This window comes from Stylophora pistillata, chromosome 4 (assembly GCF_964205215.1).
Source record: "Stylophora pistillata chromosome 4, jaStyPist1.2, whole genome shotgun sequence".
In the NCBI taxonomy this organism is placed as follows: domain Eukaryota; kingdom Metazoa; phylum Cnidaria; class Anthozoa; order Scleractinia; family Pocilloporidae; genus Stylophora; species Stylophora pistillata.
Window position 1 is genome coordinate 38,693,122 of NC_142522.1, and position 24,739 is coordinate 38,717,860.

The following is a 24,739-nucleotide window of genomic DNA, read 5'->3' on the forward strand; positions in this document are numbered from 1 at the left end:
TGATGCACGCAAATCATAAAGCCAACGCATCATAAGACAAATTACTCATTTTCATTCAATGGAATAATGACTTTTACGGCTAACGGTTCAAATTTTGGCCATTTTATGGCTAACGATTAATTTCTTTCTGTTACGATTACGATTATCACATAACTGTTAAAAATTAATTCCATCATTTTGAAAAGTTATTATCAGTGATTCAAAGCACCTTTACACACCCGCTTTCTTTAGAATGGGCGAATTGACGAAAAGATATGTTTTTATTAACATTAATAACAAAGGAAGAAAAAAATTACACTAACACGAGCTGTTAATGCTAGAGACTCACAAGTGTAAACAATAGACTTTTAAAAATATCACACTTACCTTGAGCTAGGCAATGATATATTGTTCATGTTTAGAAGGTAACAAGTATACACTACAGAATTTTGCTTGTATCTTACTCGCTTGACTCTACCAACTTGTCGTACACGGCAACTAGCACGAGTGCGTGAGGTGTTTCGAATAAGTGTATATTAGGACGGGTACGATTCGACCAGCGGTTTGGGTACGAACCGACTCAAACTGAGGACGAATCGACTGAATTTTGAGTACTAAATGACCATCGATATGAAACGACTGCAAACCCTTTTACCATTAGATTCATGCAAAAAAGAGTTAATCGAGCTGCTGTTGGGTTGATATAAAGTAATTTTAAGTTTTCCCGCTTCACCCACTAGAGACAAGACACAAAACAGTACAATATTTTGACGCTTTCAGATGACACATCGTAGATAGTAAAATTTTCAGACTTAAATTTGTCAATGTTTACGTCTAATCGCTAAAGACTTTTAATAGTTAGCCACATTGAGATCCTCTGAAGTATATGATCCCTTGTTTATCTTCAATTAAAAAATTAAAAAATGTGTAGTCACTTCCGATGTGGATCGCGACATTAAGACTGCTTGCTCCTTGTCTTCCTCAAACGATAAGGTCGACTGGATACGCAAAAATCGAATTTTTGTTTTTGTTTGGTTTGTTTCCTAGTACATAATATTGATCGCTGCTGTGGTAGTTGTGTGGCAGACCTTTTTCTATTACATATAATCTGTGACAGAGGAATTTCATCGACACACAGAGGGATACTGAGGGAGGAACTATTTTTAACGCTCCAAATTAGAATCCAGTTGTTTCAAACGCATAAGCTTATTTAAAACAATTCTGTCAAAGCTGGATAAAATTTAACACGTGTGATTCGTTGAATGACGACTAATATTGAGGTAATTTCTTCCTTAAGATAGGTAAGAGAAAAAGATTGCAAAGCTCAAAATAACGAAGCGCCGAAATTTTCAAGGTTAGCCTAGAAAAACAGCAATGAATGGAAGCAGGTGGGAGGATGAATGCAAAGGGTTTGCAGATCGATGTTTTTTTTTAATTGAAAAAGTGACTTGAATAACAAAATGACATCGCCACATACAGCGCTGCCATTAAAAAGGCTCCCATTAGCTGAAGTGCTCATTTTCCATAAAGAAAAAGAAGTCTCCTGTTCAGTTAAAAATGACAGAATAATTTCCACAACTATCGACTAGCATGTGAATTCATGAAAATTGATCATTTTGTCTTGAAGATTCGTTTCTTATTTTAGTGTCTGTTTGAATGTTGTTTTTTTTTTCTTCCTTGTTGAGCCATATCCTTTCTAATTATTTCTTTAGTAAAAAACTGTGGCATGGATATTGGCTTATGTTGAACAGATTTTCAAAAGGTTTCTTAGTGTCGTGACATGAGCTGCATTTTACTTTATCAGTAATTGGCATCGATCATGAGATAACTGTGGTTTTGATGGGATGAAAGTTAGGAAAAAAAATAATAACCGAAATAGTAACATATTTCGCCTGCAGCTTGTGTAGACTTTTACTATTCAGTCTTTAAAGGCGGCTATTTGACATGTTGACAGCATTACAATAAAGATAATAATAATAATAACAATAATAATAATAGTAATAATAATAATGATAACTTTAACTGACCACTCTTCCAACGGGTTTTCAGAGCCAATACAAAGTACTTGAAACAAACATGTAGATACACCGAGGGTAGACCAGTTGCCTTCATACAGAATGCAGCTTAAGAGCTTGGGGTAACCAAGAACAAATCTAGTTAGCAGTAGCTCACTGCTTCTTTCAAGGCGTGTTGCACCTCGTGAGATTTTAAATCATACTAAACAAAACCGGTGCATAAGAAGTGTGAAAAAGCCCCTGAAGAATGAAATATTCATCTCAGAGTCAGAGCAATAAAAAATGTACAGTTTTCTTAAAGGTTAACTGCAACGTCGCTTTTAAGGGTAAGTACAGTAGAAGCCAGCTGATCTTGGGTGTATTCTAGCTATTCAATCCTTTTTTTTCTTTTCAAGCCAATTTCTACCGCAATCATTGAGGCATTTTAATGTTGTAAAACCTTAAAAAAGGGATAACTCATGTAATTTCAAATATTCAACGGATTTATGTGTTAATAATAATTGCAATATTTTGTTGTCATCGATTAAATAATTTTCTCCTCTTCACTACTTAAAAGAGGCTCTACTCCTTTAAGCGAAAGGGTAATATGTTCCCTCTCACAGAAATTATCGTTCTTCGATGCAATCGACATAGCGGAGCGAATTGATGTTACTAAATAAACCTGCTGCAGGACTGTGCCAAAAATATAAATCCCAATCATCTTCAGCTGACGTGTGAAGTGAGTTATCAACAGCTGACATTAAATGTTTGGTTAATTAACAAGTCCCAAATCTCCATTCTAGGCGGATTCTTCCATGTTTATGATAGTAATTTACCCAATGTGCTTTGTCTATCCATATTTTTGAATTTGTGCATTTGATGCCTGCATAATTTGCACACTAGCACAAAGCGCTTTTAATCAGTGGCGTACTTTAAGTCCGCCGATAGACGTCGCGTTTTTGTTGCCCTTGAATCCTTTCGTACACATCGTGATTTTTTTTCAATAAACCTATCTCGTCAGGCTTTTATTCATTTTATGATCTTATCGATCATTTAGGAATTTCATTTACAGCTTGTCACGATAGCATTTGAAATAAAAGCAATATTCCCTTAATGGATTTTTCCGCACGGTGTTCCGCTGCGGGTCGAAGTTCAAACGGAAGATTTGTGATGGGAGATGCAATACTGATTTTAAGTTTTTTTTTTTTTTTTTTTTTTTTTTCTTCTAAAATAGACTCAGCTGTCCGTGAATTGAGGCCTACGAAAGACGTAAAAATATTTAAATAGGCTCAATAAGATAGATTTGACTTGCGAGGGAAATGACAGCGCATAATCCTGATTATAATTAACAACTATTCGCCGAAGGCGAGGTGAATATCGTCGAATAATCGGCAATATTCACCGAACCTGAGGCGAATAATTGTTTTAGTATAATTTCACAACTGAACAATAGAGAAATTTATGAAATCATAACATTTTAGTAACATATATTAACATTTTATTTTAAAATTTTATATAAACCGCGTGGAGCGGTTTATATAGCGTCATATAAGGAACCGCTCGACTATTCAGATTGCTGGAAACTCTTTGATCAGCTCTGAAATTATAATAAATAGCAATATAAATAGCAATAATATTCTTCTATTTATTAAAACTTAAAGCATAAGGTAAGTCTAAATGCAAATTACACGTTTTCATCAGTAGTCTCCCTTGAAGCCCTTTCCGGCGTCGTCACGCAAGCGAAAACTCCCCCACCAACGGCTGCTCACATTCGAACAACATTGCTTTCCGGAAATTGGCCAATCAGCATTTACTTACCATATTCTGGAAAGCGTTCGCGCCTGAATAATCAAACCAATCACAGAGTTCGTATTATCCGAGCGTTGAAACTGACAAATGAAGACGCTTTCGACTCAGTGCGAGATACATTTGGTATTGAGAGCTTAAATTCGCATCAGAGAGAAGCCATAACAGTAATTATTGAAGAGAGAAGAGATGTTTTTATAAATTTTCCCACAGGATTTGGGCAAACAAAACAGCGATCATTATCTGACATTTTCTTCGGAGTTTCGATGACATCGCATTCCATGTTTAGAAACGAACTCCAACGCGCTTCCTGTGAATTCGCGAAAAATAAAAATATCGCGTGTTCATTGGTTGTTTGTCAGACAATAACTTTATTTTGATTGGATAACACATTACAATGGGAAAGGAATGTTGTTCGAAAGTGAGCAGCCGTTGGTGGGTGAGTTTTCGCTTGCGTGACGACGCCGAAAAGGGCTGCATGGAAGACTATTTTATCAGCTGCCAAGTAAATGCAGTTTTTCAGTTATTATCAGTAGGTCCTAATAGGGTTCCGGCCTCAAATTTTATCATCGCAGCAATGATTGCTTTGTGGATATGAAAGAGAAAAGGGATTCAAGTACCATGAATTGGGTTTTGTTACTTGTCTCGTTGATGTGGAATGAGAAGGAAGGCGCTGCTGAAATACAAGGTGAGTTTAAACAACTGTTTGCTTTTCTTCTTGTTTAGTTGTGGTTCACTAACCACTGTGTACCTTGTTGCAATGGGGTTAATAATAGTCCATCAAACTTAGTAATGAAAAAAGAAAAAAAAACCTCATTGCTGAAATACAAAGATTTGCCAGGTTCTTGTCTGTGCTGCCAATTTAAAAAAAACCGTGAAATGAAAACTAAGGAACAGGCAAAGAGACAAACTAAAAGATCTTTGCCAAAACGAAATCAAATCTATTAGCAATGGCAGAGAACGAAATTAGCTTTTCACGCCATGTTCAATTTTCTCTTTGATTATTTAAACAATGGACTGGTCTTCAACCTGGCAGTGTTAGCAGTATAACAGGTCAACACTTGACTCCTTGTTTCACCTGATGATTTATTTAAATGAATATTTGTCTAAAATGTTTATTTTACCAAAAATGTGAGTAGAAGTGCTGCAAATTTGGGCAGACAGCTTGATAACCTTTGGGAGTAATGCCAGAAAATGCTGTCTACAGAAAATAATTGTTTCATGTAATGCCACAATTTACGTTCATGGAACGATCACATCCTGGAACGATCACATTAACTTTGCTATAAGTAGAGCAAATAAGATGTTGGCCGGTATTATCTACAGAACGTTCACCATTGATTGGGACCGAAAAAACTATGCTGATTCTATATAAATCGTTTTGATTATCTGTGTAATTGAATTTGACTAAATAAGTAAATAAATAAGTGGTTTAGAGATTTCACTCACCACAAACTTAATTTTTACAATCTCCCGTCTTACAGATTGTAATTCAGTGGTAAACAACACTTTAAAAAGTCCTGGATATCCAAACAACTACCCAAGCAACCTGGACTGTACCGTTACTTTGCCTATTCCAAACGAAATGACGATGAACATTACATTCATTTATTTTGACGTAGAGTTCAGTGAGCCAACTTGCAGGTGAGCATAAATACGCAGATAAGCATAGACCACTGCTCCCAGTCTTCATAGTAGTAATGTAGCATATTCTTGGTTACTTACTGTTACTAATATACTATTGTTTCAGGTTTGATTACTTGAAAATCAAAACTAGCAGTGGACTTGAAGTTGGTACTTACTGTGGTCAGGAGACTGGAACTTCAACTCTTGTGACAGGAGAATATGTTGAAATAGTGTTCCACTCAGATACAAGTCTAGAAAAGAAAGGATTCCTTTTACATTTTACTGTTTTGTCAAATGGTATGTACAACCACAACAACCTCGTTCCCAGGGCCTTTTTCATTAGCTGGGGGTGGGTCGGGGGTATCCCACTCCCAACTAAGGGAAAAGGCCCTGGGAACGAGGTTCCAACCACAAGTGCAACTAGGAGAGGAGGATGATCCTCTCTTTATGCTAAAAAGATGAAGTCGTTAGCTAGCCTGTTGAGGTGCCATAGTATAAATGTCGTAAATATCTAACTAGGACTATTTTTTCGGATCCATACTGAAAGATCTCGTTTATTTTACGAATTAAGTAACGAACACAACGTACTCCGGCGACTCATAAATCTTTTTGAAAACGACTCGGACTGTAACTCACCTGCAACATGGACTTTAAGCTCAGTTAGGGGCCAAAAGGCATTATCTACCGCCTGCTTAGGGGAGGGGGGAGGGGTGGTGGAGGATTGATAGAGGATCTCACGGTATTCTAGGAAAATAGAGTGGGGTTCAGTTGTCGCCAAAAGAGCATAAATAGGGGATGAAGGGACTATGAAAGTACCTTGGGGGATTAGGTAGTAGACAAAACCAAAATTCTCCTGCCCACCCTCCACACGGGCGATAAATGATGACCTGTCTCTTAGTAAGAGGTGTTGATTCAGATAGTCACTACTGTGTTGCAGTTCCACCGAGAATAACATCACTCGATCCTGTAGAACCCATAATTCCAGGCGACCAAGCCTGGTGTTCCGCCACGGGATCTCTACCCATCTATAAAGCGATAGTGTTGATGGAGCCACTTACAGTGCTTGTGAACACTACAGGCCAAGCTAGGGTCAAATTATACCAAGGAGGTAACTACAGCTGTGTGGCAATGAGCAAGTATGGAATCGACCAAAAAGACTTCCCAGTGATAGGTGAGAAAACTGATGCCAATTTGAAGCATTAACACATTGTTTATCGCAAGTGAACAAAAAAAAAAACCGTGTTTCAGTTCACCCGTCTAGTATGACAAAATACGGGACGGATCTTAGCAGGTGAACTGCTACTGAAGAAATAAAGGAAATAAGGCCTGAAACAATAAAAACTTCTTGTAGTTAAAACTCGGGTTTCTCAGAGATTGGTGGAATGCTAACACTAATTGAAAGAATCACATTCTATTGTAAAATCCGTTACCTGACTCGTGAATTCCGCGTTAAATTACACGCCAAAACCGATACCGCATGAATTGCGCAGCGATGAGTGCGATATCGGTTTTCAAGTGCAATTCAACGCGGAATTTGCGAGTCAGGTAATGGATTTTCCTTGAATTGCATAATTGAACAAAGATAAGAAAAAAAGAAAAACATCAATGATAATTTTTTTTTTATCCTGAGCACGAAACAAGAGATGCCAAACAATAGAACAACGCTCAATTTCACGCTTAATAGCTTCGTTAACCAATCATAACTCGAGATTTTATCAATTATGCGAATCAGTGTAAAAAAATGCAGTATTTTTTTCGCGATATCATTTTTAAAATGGTTAAAAGGAATGAACGTGTTATGGACAGTAAAAATTATTTTTCTTCGTAGTTGTATTTCCAATAGACATTTTCTCTACAAGTTTGGTTATAAGGTAAGATATGTCAATCTATAAAATGCTGTCTCTAACAGAATGCGGTACAGTGATAAACGGAACTTTAACAAGTCCTGGATACCCTGATAGCTACCCTGATGCTATGCGTTGTGGGACCTCTGTTGCTATTCCACGAGCCATGCAGATGCAAATCTACTTCATTGATTTTGATCTGGAGGAAAGTAAGGATTGCAAGTAAGTTAAGTAACTTTTTCAACCATTCGACGATGAGTCGTGTCTGAAATTTTACGTTTACAATACTACTGATGCAGACGATAAATCTTGGAAACACAAACTGAAAAATAAATGACTGAAACAAGGGCGAATAAATTCTGGCCTTGCAATTCATTGAAAAAAGAAAAAGCACATTTACCGCGATCATCTGCATGACCAAACGTTAGACCATAAGACAACTTTCCTCCTGGTAATCACCAGTAACTCTCCAGAATTGGCATGCACTTTCCTCATTACCCCATTTAAGAGCCAAAGGCAAGGATAGACTAAAATGGGAGAAGTATACTATTAATACAGTAAATGACGAAGGGCTAACGCTCGAAATGTCAGATTTTTAACTCTTTAAGGTGGCCAATTTACAATTTCAACTTAGTTGATATAGCCAAATTACCTTGCTGCTCCCACCGACGCAGCACCATAGTACCTTTAGAAACTTACCCCCTTTATTAATACAGCAGTTTGTTACTTATTAATTTTCGCGTATGCAGCCACTGAATACGAGTGCAGCTTGCATCTTTTGAATTGCAACATTACGAAGCATGCACCTTACGGAAAAATAAAAAAAAAACATGTTAGTATTCTCTTGTAGTCGAGACTATTTGAAGATTACCAACGAGAAGAACCAAGAGTTCGGTGTGTATTGTGGTCAAGGTTCTGGAAATGAAATAAATGTAACTGGAACTAGCGTTTTCATCACGTTTCACACTGAGAACGCAACTCGAAGTAGAGGGTTTAAACTGCATTTCGAAGCTAATGTTGCAGGTAGGTTCAATGATGCAATAGTTTCATTTCTCTATAGCTAAGCTAAGCAAGGCGTCCTTAGGTGTTATTACCCACAATAGTTTTCTTTTTTTAGAGCTTTACACCTGCAACTAGCTGGAGTATAAGCTTAAAAGAAAATCTATTCTGTCGGCGAGACAGAACTGTTAAATTGCCTTCTTAAGCTGAACTTTCATCCATTGGTCTACCCATTGATTTTTTGTTATGAGGGTGTTGCTGCATTAGGTTTTAATTGGTTTAATGGCAAAAGCCCTTGCTTATTGGTGAAAAAATTAGAAAACATCCTGTAGTTTTGTTAATACTTAAGTTGGCAACTTCAAGCGAAGTCCGTTTATTGGTTGTTCACAGCATAGTTCCCTCTACTAACTATGTTCACAGATAGATTCCTATTTGGCGTCCATTACATCGAGATTAAAAACTTCTTTACTATCAAAGTCCGAGGAACAGAGGTGGGCATAGAAGAAGAATTATTGATGGGATACCATAGAGCGAATTATTGATATGAAAAGAGGATTAGTATAATAATAATAGTGCAATAATTATCTCTCTCATTGCTCCAACAGATTGTGGCTCTATGGTAAATAACACACTGCTGAGTCCTGGTTATCCAAACGACTACCCAGGAAATATGAACTGTACTTATTCGCTTCAAATACCTGAAAACAAGACATTGCACATTACTTTTGTTTATTTTAACTTGGAACACGTGCGCCCCTCTTCGTCATGTCCGCAAGTAGGATTTGAATTTCAAACAAATGTCTTACGCACCATCATTATGTGTCGGTAGCAAAATTGTATTAAAATTTCATTGTCCTTCCTCGCCACCCTTACAAAGAAAACGGGATATGCACGCTCGAGGAGTGTTAAGCGTTTTCTGACTTCTTATTTAATTAATCACAATGGCATTGAGTTAGCTTTCCCAGCCTTACACAAAGATAAGTTGTTACTAAGAAAAAAACCAACCCTCGGTACCATGACATGAGGGACGACTTTCTCTAGTTTTCACTGGTTTAGATGTCAGTGAAAATAAGCTGCCATCCTTTTAGCAGCTGGCTGCCAACGGATAACATACAGGGCCTAGACGAAAATCACATCACAATCCAAACGCAAACTTACGTTTCATATTTTTTACAGAAGGTTTTTCACAGTTCAAAATTTTATCGCTTTTTAGGTATGATTTTTTGACGATAAAAAATGACAAAGGGATGGTGGCTGGTGTGTATTGTGGTCAAGAAACGGGCAGGAAAGTCATAATTGCTGGGGAGTCTGTGCAAATAGTATTCCATTCTAATGAAAATAATCAACGACAAGGATTTCGTTTGCACTTTTCATTTGTTCCATATGGTAAGTTCATTCGCATTTGTACTTAGAGGAGAAGGGACCGTACTTTCCGAGAGAGGGCCTGATCGCTTTAATTTGGCTGTAGGTGTGGTAGCTCTGGACGTAAATTTTAAACTCGTTACATCAGAAGGGTATTGGCGTTTTGGAAAAACGATTGACAAGAGAGAAAAGAAAGAGAAAGTTTAGAAATAGACAAGGGACAAGTGTAGAATTAATATTCGTTGTTGAGTTGCAATTTCACAAATCTCAGAATAGAAGCTTGAAAAATTTAGCCTTCAAAGGGATTCGAACCCGAATCTTAAAGAAACTGGCGGTGCGTAACTACTTATTGAGCTCGTAACACATTTTGGGAGCAGGGCAGATTTTAGTGGATTTTATGTTCCTGCAAAGGCATCTCATCACAATTTTATAAAATAAATCATAATCGACCTGCGGATAGTAATCGTAATCGTAATAGTAATAGTAATCAAAGTTTAATGTCTTTACGTGGGGCATGGTTACCCATATTGCCCGAGCCAGAGGCTCATGTATGAAACGCAAGACAACAAACCACCCATCCCACCCTAGGGGAGGACATCCATCACACAGTAATCTCGTGCGTGGGAAATTAACGTCTCCTACCCCTAACCCTGCAGGAGACGGGACCTCCATTTATTCGTCCCTATCCGAGAAGACTAGAATATCTAAATAATTTCTTGATGTTATAGAAAGGCAGCATGTTCTTCTCAATTATTTTAAGACCTTGAGTGTTGGTCCGGCCGGGGCTCGAACCCTCGACCTCCCGCACATCAGTCCAGCACTCTATCCATTGAGCTAACCAGATGTAAAGTAAAGACGTTATCCCCCTAAGTGAGCTACTAGTGAAGTGACACATTTAAATCATTTGATTGAAAGCAGCTCTATTCTACCTTTCTTTGGTGTAACAGGATGTGGTGTGGTCCATAATAATACACTGACCAGTCCTGGATATCCTAACCACTATCCAAGCAATACAGACTGTGCGTCTTTTGTTTCCATTCCACAAAACAAGCAGATGAAAATTTACTTTGCTGAGTTTGACGTTGAGGACAGCGACCATTGCATGTAACTATTAAATCATATCTAGCATTAGATTGAAACTAACGAGGCTAAAACGCTGCTAGAGTCTCAGGCCCATTGAATTACCAAGAGAGTTGTTCCTCTATAGACGGAAGTTGTGGCCGAAGACTTTATCCCCTGAAAAGAATTGTTCTTTTAGACAGAATTCATCATAAAAAACGATTTATGTAGTGAACAGATTCTATGCCACAGTGCCTCTTTCAGCTTATGACGTTGAAATTTATTTAAAACAAACCCTGACAGCCGAACGTGTCGCTGATATTTTAACCAAATTCTGCACCATGGAATGCATTTTCATGCCGTAACAATGATTACAAATGTTAATGATGAAGTCATCACTGCGTTTGATCTCCTATAGATCACATTTAAAACCCAATGATTTAAAATGCGTGTATATAGCAGCTTATTGTATATTTTTTTTCGTAGCTGGGACTTCTTGAGGATCACCAACGAGAAGAACGACTACTTTGGTTTATACTGTGGAGAGAAGGCAGGGAAGGAGGTTTTTGTAACTGGACAATATGCCTTCATGGCTTTTCATTCAGATGCTTCTGAACAAAAACGGGGATTCAAGATATACTTTACACCTGTTCCATTCGGTAAATACTCCAGTAAAATAGTTGTAATTAAACTTTATCTTTCATTTTATGGACAATTATGGAAAAAGGTGTTGTTGATTATGGAAGATGACGAGGAACAAGGCTTCAAAATTTTACAGTAATACTGGTCAAAATTAAGAGCAAATATGAATTGATTTTTACTATTTATTTTTCAAGCGCAAAAATATTTAAAGTGATTTCACGTAATTATTATGTCATTGCATATGCACCTAACGTTCCACCATATCTTCTGTGTTGCAGCCATGTAACGGTTTCCTTATTCCTTTATTGTTCATTTTGCTTCCTCTTTATGGAATGAACAGGTGTTACCTAAGAAAGAAATATCGTTTCTTCGAAGTAACAATTTGAGAAAATCGTAGTGACCTTGTTGTAATACAGCTAAAAGCATGAGAAATTAACCAGTGATTTGTGGAGCGATGGTTAAGAGCGCTGTCAGGCTTATTATTAGAATATCTCGTTGGCTGCTTTCCTCGTTCATATTATGAATTACTTGCAAATGATTCAGACAATTTTCATTTACTGTGCGTTAACAGACTGTGGGTCCGTGACCAATAATAAGCTGAGAAGTCCTGGGTATCCTCTCGGCTACCCAAGCAATCTAGATTGCAATTACTCCGTCCCTATTCCTCCAAACACGCAAATGCAAATCATGATTTGGGATTTACAGTTGGAAGATCACGCATTGTGCAGGTAAAAGTACTGAAAAGATACAAGATTGTCTTAAACTAGTAGAACTCTCTATCATGATAATATCCTGCATGAAGAAGCAACTGCTGCTGTACGTGAAGAAAGGAGATCATTTAGAGAAATTATGGCGTACTCAGAAGCAGTTAGTACCTGGATGTGGAGAACTCTTAAAACAATCATTATCCTGCAGATTTGCGAAATTCCTTTGCCTAAATGCTGTTATTTTTGTTTTAAAACGTTCATTATTATAATTAGGTTTTCGAAATTTTTTTTGCCAAATTTTTGTAGCGGATTAATCAAAAGCTATTGCGCTGTATTCAAGGGTCACGGAAGAATTTGACTGATGTGGAAAAGACATCTCGTTAAAGAAAAAAAAAACAAGCAATCAAAGTGTTTGGAGTAACTTGTTGGATATTGAATTCAGGTTTGAAATATAGCCGTTTCATGCTATGGAAAATGGGAAACCTTTCGCAGCTCTGCGATTTAAGTCGTACTTATTAGTTTATTGGTTTGACCTAACATGGGGGTCTCAATGGAGCAATGGCTGTAACAGCTGATAGTTTAATTTTTGGCCATTTTACGGCAAACAGTTAATCCAAAATGATACACTGAAGAAAGAAAATATGTTTAAGATCAACTTTGTTTACGACCAACGGTTAAAATTTGTCAATTTTTTCGACTGAAGGCTAACTTTTTTTACGGCTAACGGTTAACACCATTCAGACCCTCTAACATCGGTTTACTAGCTTTCTCACCGTTCTCCCAACATCCCACTTGTGGGTTAGATAACACGATAAAAATAGTACACAATAAAATTTTACCATTACACTAAAAATAGTTATGGTCTACTGCTTTTATAAATAATTGCTATAGCCTTTCTCGTCTTTTACAGATAAAGAAATATGTTTCGTATAATACCCTGTGTTTTGTCTTTTTGTCCTCTCTGTTAGCATTTGCCATTTTTACAGGTTTTTCTCTTGCCCCAGCTTCCAAGTAACCTAATGTGCGGTTTGATACGTAATCTTCTTTTTTTGTAGGCATGACTTTTTGCAGATAAATAGGAAAGTAAATCAAAGGTCGGTATTGCTCTCCACAATTTGTGGCCGAGTGACTAATTACCGGATTGCTATCTCTGGAGACTTTGCTCTGTTAAGGTTCCACACTGATAACAAAAGTGAACAGAGAGGCTTTGAAATATATTTTCTGTTTTTTCAAGACGGTAAGAAAACTATGAATTTGAGTTTGTTTGATTCTTCATAATAACAATTTCATAACATTGTTTTTGCGTAGTTGTTTCACTTTCACTTATTGACTGCTTATTAAGTTATGAAAGGATAATTATAATTTTTTGTTTTCTGGCTGAGAAAAAAGGCAAACTCCAGATTTTATGACGTTCCTTCGCAACGCTTTGGAGTTCTCGGGAATGCTGGAAATGGCGTTTAAGAGGGAGAAATTGGAGCCTTATTTTCGGACGGGGTGTGGCCCCGGATCCCCTTAACAGCTCGCACTAGCGGCACATTATTCTTATTTTGTCCAAAAAGTTCCAGGCTGCAGATCATTTCTGTCAGTCTAAATTCAATCTTCAGTACTTGAAAAATATATCCCACAATTAATACCAGGAGGCATTTTGAATCATTTCTTTTTACCTCTTATCTCTATGTAGAATGTGGTTCATTGGCAAATGATACACTGAAAAGCCCTGGATATCCCAAAAACTACCCAAATAGTACGGACTGTGATTATGTGGTTCATATTCCACAAGCGATGACGATGAATATTACCTTCATTGATTTTGAATTAGAGCTGGATTCTTCAGGATGCAGGTAACTCTAGCAAACAAGCACAAATGGGCTAGAAGCTGAATCACAGCCTTAGGATGTCTTTAAAAAAATGTACTCATACAGGGTTACATTTTCAATTTTAGCTGTAAACATATGTGCCGACTTATTACAAAGCTGTATATTTTCTAACCCTTATTTTCGTGGCTTAGAGGGGGATGGGGGGGTACCCAATACTATTTAGTGCTAGAAATTTAACCAGAAGCAAGTATATAGGTCTTTACACGGTAAAAAGACAAAAAACAGAAGCTTTAATCCAAAGCGCACTCAGCTCAAGTACAATCTCAGCCGTTTTCCCGCGGAAATAAATATCCTTAATGAGATACACTGCCCTGGTATACAACAGAGAGGTACTTGATTTTCAATGGAAATAGATCTTAAAACAATGATTTGGTTGTAACACAAGCATATGGTATAAATCAAGATATTTTAAAGGGGAAGTTAAGAGCTAAAAACTGGCGTGCCTTTGTGAGCTATAACACAAAGAACATATTTCAACAAAGACGCAATTTTCCCATTTACGGACATTTTTTCGGTTGTTGTTTTATTTGTTTAACTATCTTTCATAAATATAACAGATTTGATTACGTAACTATTACTGATGATGAAGGAACGGAGATTGGGAGGTTCTGTGGCAGACAAACAGGCAAGATTTTATTTTTGACTGGAGAGTTCTTCGCAATAACCTTCCACTCAGACCACAGTCGAGAAGAGAGGGGATTCCATTTAAAATTTACCGCTGTTCCATTTGGTACGCACAGAGGATTCTTTATTACCAATAAAGTAAAATTTCATCAAAATGATTTTATTTCAGCCATTTAAGAGCACAATTTTAGTACTGATATGAATTGTGGGTCACGTCAATTGATGGGTGTGAGGCTAGGTTACTGACGTGTTTTCAAAATGATGGTGACCGCAGTCGAATTTCAAGTACATTCGAAGACAATTTCCAAACGGTCAGGCTACCGTATGAAATCTCAAAACGCAGTGAGTAGTGAATTCTTAGATATTCCTTAAAAGCTGAGATATAAAAAATTAGTTTCTAGAACCTACCTCGGTCTTTTTTCAGTAGATTTTGGCCCATCTTCATAAATGCAATCAAGATCCGAGAAAATATGCTTTAAATGTAGATTGAAATTAAAAGATCGCGAATTTTTAAGACTTTGATGAACTTGAGCTTCTTTTCGTACATGTCTTTGTGTGGCTCTAAGGGTTTTCCGTATGCCACTATTTCGTTAACATTTTTTACTGCTTAGCCACATATCACTATTGAAGTATCTTGTGAAATTCGCACGATTAAACACCGCGTTGGCTTCGTTATCAAGCTCGCTTATTACAGTTACTGTCTCTGCTACTTTATAGTTCCGCCAATGATAACGTCACCAGATCCCAAAGTACCCATAACTCCAGGCAGTCAGGTATCGTGTTTAGCCTCTGGAACCCCTCTCATTTACACATCGATAGTTCATGGACAGACATCTGCAGTACTGATAAACACCACAGACTCAGCAAGTATCAGATTATATGAGGAAGGTAACTACAGCTGTATGGCAAATAGCAAGTATGGCATTGACACGGCAGTGCTTTTAGTGAAAGGTAAATAAAAACAATCCTTGAATTAAAAACTTTTTTAAGTATCTATACTATAAAAAAAACGTTGACCACAATTATGAGTTGAAGATTATAATGTTACTTCAAGACATGATTTTAGGAAAAACAAGACCTACAAAAAACTAAGTTTTCAAAAAGTCTCTTTAACCCAAATTTAACTTGTCGTGGTTTAGCAACTATATTTTCTTGTTAAAAAATGAGCTGTCTAGGAAGTAGTATTCAACAAACTTCTTGCAATTTCTTACAAGGTCAAAATTCTATCCTGACCTAAACCTAAACTGTTGCATTTCTTCTAACGAACCAGGGTGTGGACCAATCATTAAAAATACGATGAGAAGTCCCGGTTATCCTGAAAATTACCCAGCCAACATGGACTGTACGTCAGCAGTTCCGATCGAACGAGGCCGGCAGATGGAAGTTTATCTCAGCAAGTTTGAACTTGAAGATAGTCCGTCGTGCGAGTAAATGCCTCGACATTGATAAGACTTTCCTTCATGTTATATATCCCTTCTTCTTCGTTTGGTGTTTATATCTCTACCCTCTTCCTTTGTTTTTGCCTTTTCGGTTTCTTTTCTTTTCTTTTCACGACCTGAAGTTGAGTTGCACTGTATAGAGGCCATACTCGAATGCATTTCTATAAATATTCACTTTCTTGTGCACTTTTCTATTTCTTTACATGAAACTAAAGCCGGTTTCCGAGACACAGTTAACAAATGGTAAACACCACAGCGTACACTATTGAGTTATGGATGCACGCGGGAGGTTGCTAAGCACGAAAGCAGCGTAAGAGTCGCTCGAGGCGATAGCCGAGAGCGACTCTAGCTTCTTGAGGGCTTAGTAAACCTCCCAAGTGCATCCATAACTCAATAGTGTACGCTGTGGTGTTTACCATTTGTTTTATAACATAACATTGATACATTGTAGCTAAAGAGTTCCCTTTTATTTAACAAATCTTACGCGACCAGAAAAAACAAGCGCGCGCGGAAAAATAGTCTTTGTATTTGCTCACGTCAGCAGCGTACACCCATGGGCAAATGGGGGACGCTAAATTGACCAATCAGAGCGCGCGGTTTACTTTGGTTATGTTATAAAATCATTTAGGATGATAATGAGAGGACTTAGCACCCTCGAAATTCATAAAACCTCATTTCAAGTCCGGAAATTAAATTACAGAAGTCGTTTTAAATTAAATCGGTTCGCTTTTGCCAAGCGCGCAATAACTGTTATTTGGCTCATCATTAAATCAAAACTACAGCTTGTAGTGTTTATGATCTGAAGAAAACCATGTGTTTACATTTTGTTTTAGCCGCGACTTTTTAAAGATTACCAATGAGGCGGATCAGGTTTTCGGAGTGTACTGCGGGAAAATAACTGGAGAAAAGGTTCTTGTAAATGGAAGCTATGCTCTGATGATATTCCACTCAGACAATGATATTCAAAGACGAGGATTTTCAATTCATTTCTCAATTATACCACCTTTACGTAAGTAATCAACGCTCAAGAAGATGTGAATATGAATGAAATTTTAAGTCAGTAAGCCTCTTAACTTTTTGAAAATGAGTCTTGAGTAACTTAAAATAGCACGACTTTAAAATACTGTTTTAGTCTAGAGATCAGAAAATGGAAACAAACAAACAAAAGAAGCAATAAACAATCATACAAAGAGACTGCATAAGTCTCCTATTTTTGGAACGTCAGTTTTTGGAGTAAAATTTACCCTCGCAGGTTCATGTATGAAAAGGCTTCCTCCTTCCTTTAGTTTAATTCTCATTTTCTTGAAAGCAGCAAAAAAGTGATAGACTATGTTGAAAGAGTGATCAATGTTTCAAAATTTTCTTAGGGACTTCTCTTAAGGTTCCAGAGATAAAAACAATAGTTCAAGAGACAGAATCAACACAGACAACCATCATGGATCAGTCTAAAGCAACGTTAGAAATAAAAGTTAATCCGATGCAAATGAACGTGACCTCCTCGGGTTCCATCACATACATCGTTGTTGGTGTCGCCTCTGGTTTGTTTCTTTTGCTGTGTTTTGCTCTCAGCTGCTGGTGTTACAAAATCAAACGACGAGATATGAAAAGAAGGTAACTTACTTTCCTTGCCCATAAAAATCCAATATTAACTTCAGAGGAAAATGGGACATGGCTGAGAATTTATATGGCAGTGATGTACAAAAGTAGCAAAGTACATTGTGTTCATCGTTTGTCTCCCTTCCCAAGTGGTTGGCGGTGTTTCGTCTTCTTTAAGTGATGAGCCTTCTGGTCATGCGTATGCAACGTTTAAAGCACTTTACTCCGCTGTTGTTATTTCTTTTCCACCAGCTGTTAGTTATGTATCTTGATGATGCGTTCCTTAAATAGTGCTTCTTCATACAGCTACCCTGTTGTTACGTTTGCCAATCGTTGACATCCACACCGAGCGAAATCCCATTTCAATTTCTACGGTTGTGTCGTTATGTTGAGATCCCATTTGAACTGTAGTCTCTTTCCATTTTTTTTTTTTTTTTTTTTTTTTGCACCAAGGGGGATCAAGATGTATAAGATTTCGTTTTAGAGCGAGCGGTGCCTGGTGTTCTAGGCGAGGTTTGAAATAGCGGAACCCTTTGAGTCCTACCGAGTCCGACTTCTTACTTTTTGGTTCTGTTCTGCATAGGTCTTCCATTTGTCAAATCAAGTTAAAAGTTTTTTTTCTAGGCAGAGTTGTACGCACAAAACTTTTAAAGAAAGGTAGAACCGCAGAGGATTCGAACTCGGCCGCGATTTTAGATTTGGAAGTCCTGCTTCGAAAAACAAGATCCCGAAAATCTAACCTGTGTTCGGAAGTTTTTGTTACTGCACGAAATTGAGTTAACAACATCAGTAATGCCACGCTACAGCTACTAACATTTTTGACCCTTCAGTATTATTGCCAGTCGTTACTCTTTGACCCTTATCTTCTCAATTTGACAGGTCTGCTCTTCCTCCTCGCAAAATCGTCATGCTAGACCAGTGGGAGATTTTTCCTAGACAAATAGAATACAATGAGGAGTTAGGAAGAGGAGCGTTTGGTGTTGTCTATAGAGGAACTCTACGGAAAAGGGCTGGAATAGATTTGTTTCTTACTGACAAGAAATTTACGCCAACAGAGGCTTCACGGGAGATCGCTGTAAAGGTTTTACCAGGTTCGTTATGTACTGAATCTGTCTTTTAAATCGAAACACGATGCATCTTGAGCAAAAAAAAAGGGATTTTTCTGACTATCTCCACTTCGTGAGGAGCTAAATTGATCTTTATTTGAACATTGATGGATATCAAACGGGTTATCGTTTAATTAAAGACCGCGGAAGAACAAGACCAAGTCTTCGTTAATTATTATTATTATTATTATTATTATTACTAGTACTATTATTAGATACAATGAAATATATGAAGTTCATATATTTTGAACTGCGGTATTAGATACATATGGTGCACGATCCTCGCAGTAGATAGCGCTATTTAAGCAATAGCGAAAATCAGACCTGAAAAAATTCAGGCCTGCACGGAATTCAAACCACTGACCTCTGCGATACTAGGGCAGCGCTCTAACAATTGAGCTAACAAGCCAACTGGGAGCAGGCCGTTAAGTTGATTCGTAATAAACCCGTGAAAGTGATAAATCAGATACAATGAAATATATGAAGTTCATATATTTTGAACTGCGGTATTAGATACATATGGAGCACGATCCTCGCAGTAGATAGCGCTATTTAAGCAATAGCGAAAATCAGACCTGAAAAAAATCCCGTACAGGCCTGATTTTTTTCAGGTCTGATTTTCGCTATTGCTTAAATAGCGCTATCTACTGCGAGGATCGTGCAACATATGTATTATTATTATTATTATTATTATTATTATTATTATTATTATCATTAAAAAGTTTTTTCTAATCTAACTAACAGGGAGACTCTGGTACAACTATTGCTATTACGAATCTTTACCAAAAAATACCACAATAGAATAATATGAAATATGGGCTAGTAGCAGTAAGCTTGTGGTTTCAGAAAGTCTCTTTTCTTACCTCAAGAAATGGAGCCCAAACACTGACATGTCTTGATCGAATTCTTTGCGAACTGGGCTTAATAACATTCGTTAGAGAATTATAAAGCCAATTAAAAGATTCCTGATCGCGAACGTCCCTCGCACTTCTAGGATCGAGAAAAAGAAACCGTCAATAGTCTTTATTCAGTATTGCGTTGGTTTGAAAGTATCAAGAAGCCATGGCAAAAAAGAACGACTATCTAAGGCTCAACGTATGTCGTTACTTTCCAAAAGCTGTGGAGGACACATGTTAAAACATTTAAATTGAAAAATTCGTCACACCCAGAGGTGAATCTTGCATTACTCTCCAATTTCAAACGACCTCTCTGTTACAGATGATCCTAGCGAAGAGCAGAAACAAGCATTTTTGCAAGAGATATCACAAATGAAGCTGCTGGGTTCCCACCCGAACATCATATCTTTAGTTGGATGTTGCACTCTGCAGGACACCAAGTTTCTGGTCATAGAGTATGTTCCTTACGGTGACCTGCTGCACTGGTTACGCAGAAATCGTCAATCGGTAACAGATTTCAATTCACTTTCATTTCTTCCAGTTACTGCTGATAAGGTTATTTTTTCTTTAAACTGGAAATTAAGTATAATGATCGAATTATTAGTGTAGTCCCCTCTACACCCATCAACAGGTGTCAAATACCACGGGCTCCATACAAACGACTCATTCCCGACATTAACATTACAAACGAACCGAACAGAACGACCTAACTTTACCAACGGATCGAAACTGACCAATCATTTTACACGAACTGGACTAAGAATAAAGGCTGATAGTTTCGAAAGAAACTGTTTGGGGCTGCGTCGGTGGGAGTAACGAAATAATTTGGATATAACAACAAAGTTGAAATGGTAAATTGGCCACCGTAATGATTACAAAAGCTGACGTTTCGAGCGTTAGCCCTTCGTCGGAGCGAATGGACTAAGAATATTCTACTGACAACAATCATTCACTTGACTCTGATGATGACTTCCGCGCAGGTTGTCGGAACGTCAGTCATCACCACCGACAACAGTCCTTCTGAGGACTACCCTCACCCAGTCGATCAAACTACACTTTTACACACTTAGTGTAGTAATATCAGACCTTTCTTCTTTCTGCTGTGGCTCAGTGCCCAATCCCAGAGTTGATGAAGGGTGTGAGTTGGATTATTTTTTTGGTTCTCGACAATATTCTATGTTTTTTTTTTCCATCCACTATATTCCCAATTTTTAGAAGGGGTGTATATAAGATCTGCAGCACGAGTGCACCATTTGCGAAAATGCAATTTAAACAAAATATTGCTAAATTGATTGATTAATAATTTCTTATTTTGAACTGTCCTGTTTAACGCGAGAAAATGAGAGATTTAATTTTCTGGCTTTTCCGTGTAGTATTCTAATATCTGAGGAGTTTCACAGGCTTGGTTAGGCTGCATTACTAATGAACATGGAGGGGTCCATTTACCAAGCTAAGTATCCGGTCAGTATAGCCTGGGGGCGAGTGGGAGGGCGATTTTTGTAAAATCACAATAAAATTTATCTGATCGCCCCCCCCCCCCCCCCCCAGGGCACGGTAGTATTCTAGAGTAGCCTCTCATTGCAGTCAATTTTCTATAATTCCCTTCCTTCCCTCACTTTTGTAGTCTGTTAGCAAAGGCAGATCCATCCTCTGAAAATCATGCGATCCCCTAAAAAATCCTCCCAACCCCCCCCCCCCCCCGCAATAAATAATAACTGGTGCCTAATCCTATACTGTACAGGTCAGCCAAAATCAAGTAACTGACGGAAAAGCGAAAGACTATGAAGACAAAGAAATTTGTAATTTACCAAAAGAGACCTACGAGTCTGGACTGGTAGGTTCCATCAAGCATGTCCTGTTTGACTCATTTCATGCTTCACATTTCGTATCTCGACATTGCTCCGATTCGAAGAGTACTAGAATTGATGTCCAAAGGTACTTTGCTCTTGAGGATATAGTTAGGATTTCACAGAGAGATAATATTACAGGAAAATATAGAGATAAAAAACAAGAAAAATACAAATTGAACGGTCATATTCTCTGCAAAACATTTCAGATCCTAGAGTGTTTGAATGAAGTCTTTTCCAGTAAAGTAGACGATTGTCAAAACTTAACTTTACCGATGATATATCTCTTAACGCAGCAGGATTCCAAGACTTCTCTTCACCAGGAGCATATAGAATTGCTGACAATACCGCCGAAAATCCAAACAAACTGCAACGCACCCGTCACCTCGACCGAAAATCTTGGTTATGACGATGATGACGAGTCAGACAGCAACAACTTCACGGTTGACAAACTCTTTTCGTTTGGTTGGCAAATAGCACAAGGAATGGTAATATATTATCAAGTACAGTTCTTTCTTACAGTTGTTTGCAAGAGTTTGGTCATTAAACAAGCGCTTAAGGAGACGTCTCAAGTCCTCATCGTATTTTATATACACAATCCATAAACAGAGCGAGAAAGCCTAACTTGCAAATGCAAAAATAATTTAAAGCAAAAATTAGGGACTGAGGTGAACTGAGCTTGCACTTGAGGTCGCCAGAACCTATGTCGGAAAAGAATGAAATGCCATGTCTGGCTGCATCGATGTTTTTCATTAAAATCGGTAGATGTAACATTCTTTCATTAGTCTGCTATTTTTACACCTTTTGCTAGAATCACCTTGCAGAGAAAGACTTTGTTCACCGTGACCTTGCAGCTCGTAATATTCTTGTGGGTCGAGACGGACGAGTAAAGGTGTCAGACTTTGGATTAATGCGAAAGATCTACGAAGACGTGTACAGTCTGAAGAAAACAAAAAACCTACCAGTTAAGTGGATGGCACCGGAATCTGTTTTGGACAGTATTTTTACAACCAAAAGCGACATGTGAGTAAAGAGTTTGACAATGCTGTGGGACATTTTTCATGCTATAAATTTTTTACCGTTGTCATAAAGGCATTTAATATAAAAATGTTAAAAAAGGAAAAAAATAATGATTGATTAACATAATAAATAATGATCTACAACTAGTTTTAAAAGAGTAGTTGAGACATGTTACCACGATAAGAAATAGTCTATGGATTTTTACAGTAAATTTCTTCCTGGTCATCCAAACAAGTCGGTAGATGCACTTCTTGCTGAAGCGTCTCGACAATTGCGCAATTGGTTGTAGCCATCTAACCACACATTTGTTTGCAGTTTTGTACCAAATTCATGACATGCAAACATGTTTTCTTTTTTGAAAGAAAAATTCATTTACATATCAGTTTCGTACCTGCAACTTTCAGAAAAAACACTATTTCTTGAGCTAAGATGATTTATGGAAATATTGTAACTTTCTCGTTCTTTGAGCGAGTTCATTTTCATTAATACATTTTCATTTACTTGTTTTTTTTTTTTCTTTTTCTTTCCCACAAAAGTTGGTCGTATGGGATTCTTCTTTGGGAAATGGCCACCATGGGTATGTCCAAGAAAGATGAGGCTGTTATTTTGTTAGCAGTTTGCTATTTTTCATCAATTTTGATGTACCGTAACATAACGAAATTCAAGGTTTGCCACTTTGACCCTCACCTTTTGCTCTGAAATCAGGGGCTGTTCCTTACCCTACGTTGACTAATTCTGAAGTATGCAGACTTTTGAAGACTGGCTATAGGATGGAGAGGCCAGACATGTGCTCTGATGAAGTGTGAGTAGCTGAATCAAACTTTAAATCTACTCGCGTGTAACACTTAATTCGGTTAAGTTATTTACGAGGAATTGCACATCGGCTAGAGCGGAGAGTTTTGAAACAGATCTTTGAAGAGTTAGAGCTTCATCAGGAAAAGCTTGTTGAGGCTTTTAGGGCAGCCACACGCTGATAACTATTGATTAAGTTGTCTATGCATCTGAGACTCCAAATCCTTCGTCATCAATAGTTTTTACACATACAAACTGACTCCGAAATTCATGGACATCCAGTTGCCTTAAATGTAATTTACAGAATTGCGTGAGACTTCGCTTGTTCATCCCAAAACCAGCAAACTCCCGATAAAACTTAATGGCCATTTTAAATTAATTTCCATCTGTAAATGAGTAGAGAAAGAAGAATGTCTTTTTTAAAGTTAGATCTCATTCTATCTCTGTTTTTCCAACAGATATGAACTAATGACCGAATGCTGGAGGGAGGAACCAGCTGCTCGTCCCAGCTTCTACCAGCTAATTGAAAGACTAGAACTGATCATCTCGAAAGACACTCCTTACTTCGACTTCAGCAAGCAAGATGAATCTAGGTCATATTACAATATCCTCACCTTAAGAGATGATGAAGATGGCTCATAAGCTACAGGTGACAGAAACCTACCTAGCTTCTTCAGTTAAAAATGATTAGCAGATTCATGATGCACCATGATTCAATCTATTTTCCTTTGAGTTTTCCCAAGTTTTTGATGGACTTAAGTATTCCAAAAAATGAAGTCAAACACACTCGACGGAAATATGTTGTTTATAGTAAACCAACTGAGAGACATTGATTCTTAGTAGAAATTTCCCCGTGTAGTTATGTTTTTGCTTATTACTCAACACTAGATTAGAGAAACTGAGAAACAATTCAAATTTTCAGAACGTTTTCTCCAATAAATTCCGCGTCACCTTAATTTTTTTCTTTCGATGGCTTGTGACTGAACGACATGCAGTTTGATGAAGCATAAATGTTTCAAACTGAACTTCAGGAAAGAAAATTCCTATTAAGGAGTAGGGCCTTTTGATGAATATGTTCTAGAGGTCTCCTAGGAGAAATAGTAAGCACTTTTTTTTTCAATTAAACGATATGCATGCTTCACTTCATAGGTCGAAATGAAAAGTATCAATAGTTTAAAACAGTTTTGTTTGCGACTAAGAAGTGATTTTAAAGAGGATTAGCAAGAACGACTAAGAGACCAACACATACATAGTCATAGCAGTTCTTTACCCTCGTGTATTTTTATTTATTTAATGTTTTTAATGCTTATTAAAAAGCAACTAACAATAATGTAATAGGCCGTGAACAGAGACAGCAGGCAACGAGAATAAAATCACGTGTAGTTTAATGGCGAGCTGAAAACAGAACATCAAAACAAGCCTGCTAAGACTGACGGGTAACATGCGTGACGCGTGACGGGCAACAATAAAACCGTAAAAGCGTTCACTATAAAGTGCGGTCACACTGTTTTCATGCACTATCGC

At 37.5% G+C, this 24,739-nt stretch overlaps 1 protein-coding gene across 1 annotated transcript; it reads left to right on the forward strand.

The window, feature by feature from the left end:
* The first annotated feature begins 1,353 nt into the window (after positions 1–1,353).
* Positions 1,354–24,609, forward strand: LOC111325346 (cubilin-like). Its single transcript, XM_022929151.2, has 27 exons — positions 1,354–1,367; positions 4,355–4,467; positions 5,264–5,423; positions 5,530–5,702; positions 6,343–6,576; positions 7,315–7,471; positions 8,100–8,272; positions 8,854–9,019; positions 9,462–9,634; positions 10,558–10,714; positions 11,156–11,328; positions 11,883–12,039; positions 13,074–13,255; positions 13,700–13,859; positions 14,453–14,625; positions 15,237–15,470; positions 15,790–15,946; positions 16,792–16,967; positions 17,326–17,569; positions 18,434–18,645; positions 19,879–20,063; positions 21,298–21,390; positions 21,700–21,891; positions 22,215–22,426; positions 22,960–23,000; positions 23,129–23,225; positions 23,674–24,609. Exons 1-27 carry the CDS (start codon positions 1,354–1,356, stop codon positions 23,855–23,857), a joined length of 4,392 nt encoding a protein of 1,463 aa, XP_022784886.2. The 3' UTR covers positions 23,858–24,609.
* Positions 24,610–24,739: the final 130 nt, after the last annotated feature.